Genomic DNA, 10,065 nt, shown 5'->3' on the forward strand with positions numbered 1-10,065 from the left:
AGATGACTCAGGTGCAACCCCTTGTAAATGGTGTTTGAAGCTTTGCTTGGTGTGAAGAACAAGAAGTAACTTTAATGACCAAATAGTAAACTTGCAGGTCCGGCCATGTATAATATCTCTTTTGAAGGAGTGATGGCTCGGAAACAAGCCGGTGTGGTCTCAACATTTCAAACAGTATACTCTGCTCGTCATCATTCCTTAAGACTAGCAGAGTATACTGTTTGAAACGTCGTGACCACACCGACTCTTTTCAGAGTCAACACTGCATAAAATGAGGTATTATACACATGGTTGTACCCGCAAGTTTACTATTAAGTATTTATAGTTATTCATAAATCCCATGTAGATGTGGATGTAAACATGTGTCAATGGTTGAAAGGGACACCTTTTTAAGACCAACAGTTGTTAGAGGATTAGAAAATGAGAACGTGTTTTTGGAAGATGGGAGGTTGAGGATCAATGTTTGATGACAATATAGTAATAGAACAATATACACTGTAGCAAGCCCCAACAGACAAGATTTGTATGTGTCACACATAACTCTTAACCAATGATTATGTCCGATACATTCAACTATTTGATGGTGGTGTTTGGCTTCCATGTATGTGATAAACACATGCAAAGGGTGTATTGTAGGTTCTCTTGTAAATATATGTCAAAAGTCATGGGATCTGTCTTGTAGCCATAGCGATGATGGTATGGTTTCTTTATGCCATGGCTACATTTCCAGTTGCCATGGCAATGAATGCTTGTTGTTCCTGTACTTGTAACCATGGTTGCATCAAGTTGTTAGCGTAACCATGGGTACTCACAACACTGTTTCCGTATCTATGGTCACATGTAATGGAGACTTGCATGATAACTGGATGTTGGGTTTGGATGTGTTTTCATCAAAAATTTAGATTTGTCTTCAGATGAGATATACTGTAGATAGTGAATCAATATTACTTTTCTTCTATTCATCATGATTTATATGTTCACAAACTTACAATAAACTAAACAATATTTTCACCAGTACAAATGGAGTAGCATTAAATAAATGAAAATGTACTGGCACAATTTTTTAGTGCACGTATTACATTAAAATGAATACCGTATCTATACAAAGTTATGAAGGAAATCCAAAAGTCTTGAAGACTTCTAAGTCAGTAGGCCTATAGGAATCATTACTTAGCATTATGAAAATTCTATGACGATTTCGTGAAATCTGGCTTCAAATGTTGACAAAGCACAGATGCATTATATTTTCGGCATCACCATGAGGTTTTTTGCTTGTGTAATTTCATTAATAGGAGAATTGTTTGTTTTACATGCCATCCAAACCAATTTTACAATGCAAAAACTTATCATGCAGAAATAAATCTTGCTTTGTGCAAAAATGAGCTACCAGCCAATGTCATGTACTGTCAGTTACCTGTGACTGGTACTCAACCTGTTTTGGGTAAGCAAATTAATTTGTTGGGCACAATTTCAATTGTTTTGTTCTCTTTTGACACGGCAGGTTTTTAATCTGGTGAAGGAGTTGACGGACGCGTCCATCGCCGTCCTGTTTGAATTGATTCTCATCGCTCATCAGTCTAACTGGGGTAACTCCGAGGGGCGATTCTTCAATATCTGCTGGCTCATCAAAGTGCTGGAGTCGCTCCAGACCACCACGGTAAGAATGTTGCACTAATAGCAGAGGTAGAGTGTGTCACGTGTCACTCTCACTTTCTTTTTATTTCATTTTATTCGTTCTGGTTGTAAGGCCAAGGACTCTCAGCAAAGTGAACTTACATGTACAATCACTGTACTAGCAAAGAAGAGAAGGGAAGACAAGGAAGGAAGTTTCAGTTTTAGATTGTGGAGGAAAAATCTTACAGAATTATTCCAGAAAAAAAAACCCCGATCCACATTGTGCCCCTGGCGTGATTTGAACAGGGGGTCCTACAGCTGGAAAGTGAGGAAAGATATTCTTCACCAACTTGACCACTCCTTCGGAAAGGTCAACGAGATCAAGGGCCACAGAGCCTGGAATAATTTATAAGAAGGTCCATTCTGTGAAAAGTCCAACTATAAATGTCTTCCGTAAATGTCTTTCATAAATGCCTTACCAAACATGTGTAAGGCATGCACTGTCTTTGGATTTTGTTCACAGGTACAGGTACAAGTACATGTACCTGGAGTAGTACAGTGTAAAACCAAATAAATTATTCTTTATCCCTGATGCAAATTTAACATCTATAAAGGTATCTCCAAAACGATACCACCTTTTGAAATTTACACAGCTTATTAATTATGTTGCATATATCTACATTTATATATCTGTAATCTAATTTGTGTAAGCTTCCAGGTTGAGAGAAGGGGTAAACAATGGCACTGAAAGCTACTTTCAGGTTTTTTTCACATTCCTCAAATCCCAACTCTGTCATCACAGTTTTTACTTAGTTTTACTCCCAAAACGACGAGTGTGGCCGGCAGTTTGTGACAATTGTGCAAAAGGTCAACTCTAATACTACTGGGGTTGCTGTTACTGCTGCTGCAGAACCACCGCCTGCACTGGACACCGCCCCTATTGTCACTGTGGCATTCTATTCCCCCCGGACTCCACCTTTGCTCCTCATCTTCTGTCTTCTCCATCTTCTTCATTCACTTCTTCCTCTTTCCAATCCTGTTCTTATTAAGTAATTGTTAAATCTTCAGAAGTTTTATGAATTAACCCCTTGATAGTACCCTCTTGTCGTTGCTGTATTCTAAATATTACTGTACTTTTTAAGTAGTGTTTAATTCTTCAGAAGTTTTATGAAGTAACATCTTGATTGTATCATGTTATCTTTGCTTGTATTTTACATACATGTACATGTACTGTACTTTTTAAGTTGTAAGTAAGTCTTCTGTTGTTTTATGATGTAAACACTTGATAGTATCCCCTTTTCAATGCTTGTACTTTATTTCTCATTTCTTTTTTAGTAGGCCTAACGATTATTTTCTTCAGTATGGTTTTATTCATACATCCTGCATTTTTAACTTCTAACTTTTTACTGTTTGTGTGTAGCGCCCAGGGCGCCTTTTTTAGCTGGATTCTGCGCTATATTTGTGATCTAGAGACAGATATTTTTTATTATTATATTATTATCATTATGTCAAATTGAACTTATTATTATTATGTCCATTTTGACTTATTATAACTATGTCTAATTTGACTTTCCTCTGGCAGTACAAGTTTGTGGAGAGGCTGATATCCCGTGCCATGCGTTTCCTGATGCCATCCAGCACAGAGACGTTAACCCCGGTCCAGGCTGTCCTCCTCTTTCAGCAGTTCTTCGTGCTGCAGACTCTGATCCAGTACAGCAGTCCCATAGCGGCCCACGTACGCAGTAACTACACAGAGGAGTTCAGGTGGGTGTTTTTGTTTCTGGTTTCTGGTTTCATTCGGGGTTTGTTTCTCCTTGAGGGGGAGAAAGCGATCAGGCTACGGTTTCATACTTGAGTTTAGGTCGGCCAGCAATCTTGGCCTGTGAAAGTGTCTCAAGTGTTTGTAATTATGCACAAGCTAATTGTGACAAAGTGGGAAGAGTCTGAGGTGGGTCCTGCAGTCAGAATGTAAGATTGCGTTGCGAGACAGACAAAAAGAGACTTTTACCAACTGCACAAGGACTGTGTGGATTTTGCACTTTAAAATAAGCCCAGAGTATTGTCTTGAAGATCCCTAGAGAGGTGTCTGATCTAGAGACGGGTGTTTTTGTGACCATATGTGCACACATTATGTACAAAAAGTGTTTTAGTTGATCATCATTTAAACAAAAGAGATCAACAAGATAGGAAAGGTTTATTTCTTTTTTCGAAACTTCCTAAAGGTGCCTGTGAAAACATTTCTCATGGAACTTATACTTTGCAACTTCGATGACCAATTGAGACCAAACTCACACAGATTTGTTAATTTATGCATATGTTGGGATAAACCAAGTGAAATTAAGTAAGCAACTACCTACGTTCCTTCCAAGGTTGCTGTAAAATTGAAAACAATCTGTGAAGAACATTTACCTGCACTAGCCAAAAGTGTAACACAACATCAGCTTTAAATTGATATATTTATAGCCGAAAGTACCCTGCTGTCTGAAGCGGATTTCTCTTTTGGACGATCCCCGTTTACGCCAGGGGGCCGGCGAATAATTGACCGCATTAAATCTGTGTTTCTTGACGCCTCATGGACAAAATGATGAGAGGAATTTAGTTAACGTGTCATCGCTGGTTTGTCTCACTTGAGGTTGGATCAATTTGACTTAAAGGATGAAATTTGACAAACTCAATTTAAACAAATTTTGTGTTCGCCACCTCGCTGAAGTGTTGGGAGGCTGTCGTTGAAAATGAGCTCGGGGAAGATTTAATATTGTGGGTCAAGTGGATGGAATTTAGCCAGTGAATTTAGTCGTTCTAACAAACTCGGTGAATCAAGAGGGAAGTTTGTGGAAGGATTTGCTTTGCAGGTGTATGCATGTACATGTACTCTGTCATACACTTAAAGACAAAACAAACACATGAGTATTAATTAGAACAAATTTATTAATTAGTTTCAATTAGAAGACTCACTGTATTATTAAGTATGGATCCTCTAGAGGTAAAAATTCGCCTGATGAAGTCCATCAAAGTCGAGATATTATAGCATTTGAAGAAGCCAGAATCTTCTTTGCTTATCAAGATTGCCTCAATAGAAATAAACGTATATTGAACAAAAAAAACGGATATGAAGTAAATGTAATTTTCACTGGCGCCGGATCACTTACCTTAAAAGCCATTATACACTTTCGGAACAGAAAAAAAAAGAAGTTCACAGATTTACAAATAACTTACAGGGTTTACAGAAGGTAATGGTGAAAGACTTCTCTTGAAATATTATTCCATGAAATGCTTTACTTTTTGAGAAAACATTAAAACAATTATCAATTCTCGATATCGAGAATTACAGATTTGTTTCAAACACACGGTGAAATGTGCGGAAACAAGGGCGGGTTTTCCCGTTATTTTCTCCTGACTCAGATGACCAATTGATCTGAAATTTTCACAGGTTTGATATTTATGTTATAAGTTGTGATACACAAAATGTGGGCCTTTGGACAATACTGTTTACTGAAAGTGTCCAATGGCTTTAAGGAAATGTTCACTCGATAGATGATTGATGTTTTTTTTATTATTGAAAACTACATAGAGCCCAAATGAACGGAAATGAACTCACTTAGTCCAAAAACCAATAATGTAATTAGACATCAGTTAAGAGTGTACAAAAATGTATTGGTACAGACCTACATGTAATGTACGTTCACATGTATGGCACTGGCCTTCGTAAGATCTATCGGCCAAAATATGTCAATATGTACTGCTCGAAACAGGTTTCCTGATTAGTTTTGCTTAGCAGAAATAATTATGTTAAGCGCTGTCGTCTTCTGGATTATCGCTATGAAATCAGGCTCTGCTCTGTCTAGTCTTGATTCAAGACCCTCCTGGCATTGATATCTTCAATTGGTAGCGGTTCTAGGTAGAAGCACCCATTATGGGTGAGGGAAATAATCAAGAGCAGTATAGAGCTTTCCTAGATAATAAACAACAGGAGCGTCTTGAACGAAGACTGTTCTCTGTCTTGCTGGTAATTAGTTTCCTCGAAGCTTCCCTCCCCTTCCGTGTAATTTATCTTCCAGTAAGGCTTCTCCTGGTTCGTTTGTTTTGAAAAGAAGTCATAAATCTACCTCCCTCCCTGATTACCTGTGTTGTGCATCCCAGCCGCATGCACCAAACTAACATGGAAATTTTGTTTCTGTTCATCATTTGTAATCAAGACTTTCCTATAAAGTGTGGGAATTTGAAACAATCAAAGGATATAAAATCGTGGCTGAATTATGGAGCCGACTATGTGGGCACTGTGAAGTACACATATCACTGCCAATTCTCTGGAAACATAAATTCTCTCTAGAGAAATACTCATCATCAGTTGGCTGCGAAGAAATAAAAGCCAGCTGAAATATTGTTGCAGCCGAGAAAATTGACACAGCATTTTGCAGAAATGCTTTGACCTCATTTTGGATTGCGGTGATTGATACAAGCCTATACATGTATAAATGAGCAAAATGAATCGTGTAAATCCATGTGAAAAAACATTTACACTGTACAATCATGATAATTGTTTTCACTCATTTTTCACTGGTTTGTTGGATGTATATATGATGACCAGCATTGTTACTGTAAAACAAAGCAACAAGGCTGGATTGCTTGTCTATTATTTGTTTTTTCGGACGTGGATTCACTTGCGGATCAGAATTTCTTTAGTCCTCGGGGTTGAAATTTTAACAAGCAATTAATTTCATCATAGTGCACTAGCGGATGTTAATGCAGAATTAATTGACTGATTAGCGCTTACCCTTTAGCTCGACTTTTCCTGGGGCCCGAGAGAATAACCTAAATCAAAACAATCTGCTACGTTTCCCCACTGATTGTTATAGACCCTTTCGCACGAGACAGTTGTTTTTTTACAAGAGACCTTGACTGAAATCACATGGATGTTAAAAAATAGCAAACTCCAGTGGTGTGAAAGCTATCCTTGTTTTTTTTTTTAAAACTTGGTTTCAACAACCTGAGGAAAACATGAAAAAGAAGAAAAACAGCCCATACCAAAGGCTAGCTATCACGTTGCATAAAAGACCTTAAAAAAAAAGAATCAATACAACAATTCAATGAAACAGCAACAGACTCGGAAAGTGTTATAAAACAAAGGATCCATGTTATTTTTGAACAGAGATCGGGACCAAAATAAAACAATAGCACCACAACATTGCGTGAAACTGTGTCATAACCAGGAATCCTTTTTTTGTTTTAATAAAGAGCATGTGAAGTAGATCGTACTGTAATTTTCTTTGTTCCATTAAAATCATTTAGGACTGTGGATATCATGGTGGAGTGGTTTAGAGCATCATTTAAAGCGTCAAGTTCTGGTGGTTAAGTCATTACAGTGTGGGTTCGAATCCCTGTCATGACACTTGTGTCTTTGAGCAAGATACTTTACTATAATTGCTTCTCTCCACCCAGGGGTATAAATGGGTACCTGTGTGAGGGTTGTGTTTGAAAATGCCTTTGAAGCACCATAGCATCCCGGGCTGTATACTCTGCAAGGAGCTGAGAAAGGTTAAAGGGAAGGTACACATTTGGTAATTACTCAAAACAAATATTAACTTAAAAACTGACTTGGTAATGAGCATTGGAGAGCTGTTGATAGTATAAAACAATGTGAGAAACGGCTCCCTCTGAAGTAGCATAGATTTTGAAATTGAGGTAATTTCTCACTAAAATAATAAAAGCCTTCTAGCTAGAAGTCTTTTATTCCTATCTGAAAACACACAAATTCGTCCAACAAGGGTGTTTTTTCTTTCATCATTTTCTCCCAGCTCCGATGACCAATTGAGCTCAAATATTCACAGGTTTGTTATTTTATGCTTATGTTGAGATACACAAAGTGAGAACACTGGTCTTTGACAATTATGAATAGTGTACTTTCCCTTTAAATGAATATAATTGGCCCAATGACCAGGGCACTAATGTAAAGTGCATTGAGACATTATTGTGAAATACGCTAAATAGAAACTACTTATTGCTTTTATATTATATGTTTTTATTACTAGATGTACATGTAGTAGGCCTAACATAATATGTTTTGACTATAGTTAGTTATACAAATTTGAACATATCGTTATGGAACTTAATACATAATTTAGTTATTTTTGAAACCCCAAAACTCCAAGCAGGTGTATAACAGGTGCGTTGTTTTGTTCATCTTCTTCCTGAATACACAGGTACTACGTACGATCCCCGCACATCGTGAATAAACTCCCGACCGACTACCCGATTACCAAGATAACCCTACGGCTGATCAGTGAGGTTCTGAGTCACGTCCTGCAAGAACGCACGACGCTGCAGGCTGCTAAATAAAGCCAGCGAGTACCAGCAACATACGCCATGAATGGTGGTGAGTTGGATACTTCAAGGTGGCACCACTCCTGGGTATTACTCCTGGGCCACTTTTCACACTTCTCACAGGGCTGCTGAGCACAACAATTTGCTTAGCATGAAATTTCTTCCTTGATAAAAACAGGATTACCATTCAAATTTAAGTTTGTTGCATATTGCGTGTTACTGGTATTCAGCTGTTGTTTGCTTATCCTGAAAATCACATGGAAATTTGGTTTGTAATCCTGTTTTTATTAATGCATAAATTTCATGCTTAGCAAATTTGTGTAATTAACAAAATATAGTCTCCGACTATTTTGTAAGCCCTAATAATCCTGTATAATACCTTTAAGCCGGCAGGTGCATACATGAATTGTGGAAGCGAAATGAATTCACTTCACTGCAACACAAACTCTCAATTTTAATCACTGTCGCGTGAACATAAAGGGCTCTATTATCACGAACTTACTGTTGGATGAAAGTTTTGTTCACTTGAACAGAATTACTCGCCTCTTCAGACTTCTGTTCTTTGGATGAACACCAATGAGATGAACTTTCGTTTTGCAATACAAGCTGCTAACCATTATGGGTGCATTCGTTTAGCTTCCCTGGGTCAACCCCGGTGGGTGGCGTTTTTTTCCCCATGATGAACTCGGGTAATTATCTGCACACGTTTGTCCTGGGAAAAAAACACGTCACACACCGGGGTCGACCCAGGGGAGCTAAACGAACGCACCCACAGTGACATCAATGGGATGTTGCTGTTATTTTTTACAGTATTACACTGCCTTTTTATTCAGGGATATCTTTAGTTACAATGAACTCCTTAAATCCACCGGATAAATGAATCAATTATGGTTTAACCAGAAGTGCCCTTTTCTTTATGGAAAAACTCTCGTTGGAATTAATTTTAAATTGAGTGTAATTTGATACTATATGAATTTCTGAATTTGGCAAGATCAACATTGACTGTCACAAGTCTGAAATATCAATGTCAACTGACTCGGAGGAAAATGCAGAAAAATTAATGGTAAAGGTTATTGTGAACTGGGTTCACAGTATTAAAGGGCCACGTTGCCTTCTGATTGCACACTTTGGGCTATAAAACAGTTTGGTTATCCATGGTTGGAAAGTAAAAAAAAAAGAACAGATTATAGGCCAAAATGATTCACACAAATATCCTGTGAAATTGTGTGGTTTTCCATTTACTTTGTGAACTAACACCACACGGTCTGCCATTTTTGTGTAGAATCGAAGTTTTTGCTCCACAAAAATACAGAGGCTTTGTTTAGCCCAAAGCGACCAATCCGAAAGCACTGGTCATTTTAAAACTGAGTTGTTTATGTCACAGAAAATGAAAAGAAATATGAATACATGTTATGTTTTATCTATATTATCTGCAAGGTTTCTGTCTTTTATTTATTTATTTATTTATTTATTTTTTTTTTTTTGGGGGGGGGGGTACCAGACGAGAGTGAAGGATTTAGAAATTCAGATTGATTATTAACCCAGTGAGATATGTCAACATATATTTTATAAATATATGCACGTTTTGTTTGTATATTAGTCGAACTGTTAAAAGTAAAAACAATTTTTTTTTTTTTAAGATTGTACATATTCAAAAAACAAAAAGTTATATTTTTCATGATTAATTGTAGACCAATGAATATAAAATGGCAATAAATAAATCAGAATGAAATAATTATTCGCTCTTTGTACCAACTTAAGAAGGACAAACAAACATTCCCCTTTTGGGGGCAAATTTTGTTGGTATCTATTTTGCTGTGCCTTCACATAAACAAATATTATTATAAATTAAAAAATCAACATTATTTTTTACAATGAGTTGTGCCTTAATCAAAGTGATTTAAGATTTACTTCTTTTTTTCTACATCAGGCATTGTCACATGAGTTGCACAGACAGCTTGGAGGCAACCGTTGCCAATTTCATAGAGCTGCTTAAGCAAAAAATGTGCTTAAGCGCTAAAACAGCTTGCTTATTTTACACATGTTACTGGTCAATGTCATGCCATATATATTGCTTGTGACTGGTATTAAGCTGTTGTTTACTTAGCATAACAATTGAGTTGAGTCTTG

At 37.2% G+C, this 10,065-nt stretch overlaps 1 protein-coding gene across 1 annotated transcript in view; it reads left to right on the top strand.

Annotated features, from left to right (window-relative positions):
- LOC117302664 (uncharacterized protein C12orf56 homolog) overlaps positions 1 to 8,105 on the top strand; it is a 41,651-nt gene extending 33,546 nt beyond the window's left edge. The window contains exons 8-10 of the mRNA XM_033786650.1: positions 1,502 to 1,657; positions 3,197 to 3,378; positions 7,815 to 8,105. Coding sequence (XP_033642541.1) covers positions 1,502 to 1,657; positions 3,197 to 3,378; positions 7,815 to 7,950 — 474 coding nt within the window. The 3' untranslated portion in view covers positions 7,951 to 8,105. The remainder of the gene's footprint in view (positions 1 to 1,501; positions 1,658 to 3,196; positions 3,379 to 7,814) is intronic.
- Positions 8,106 to 10,065: the final 1,960 nt, after the last annotated feature.

This window comes from Asterias rubens, chromosome 2, assembly GCF_902459465.1.
Source record: "Asterias rubens chromosome 2, eAstRub1.3, whole genome shotgun sequence".
NCBI lineage: Eukaryota > Metazoa > Echinodermata > Asteroidea > Forcipulatida > Asteriidae > Asterias > Asterias rubens.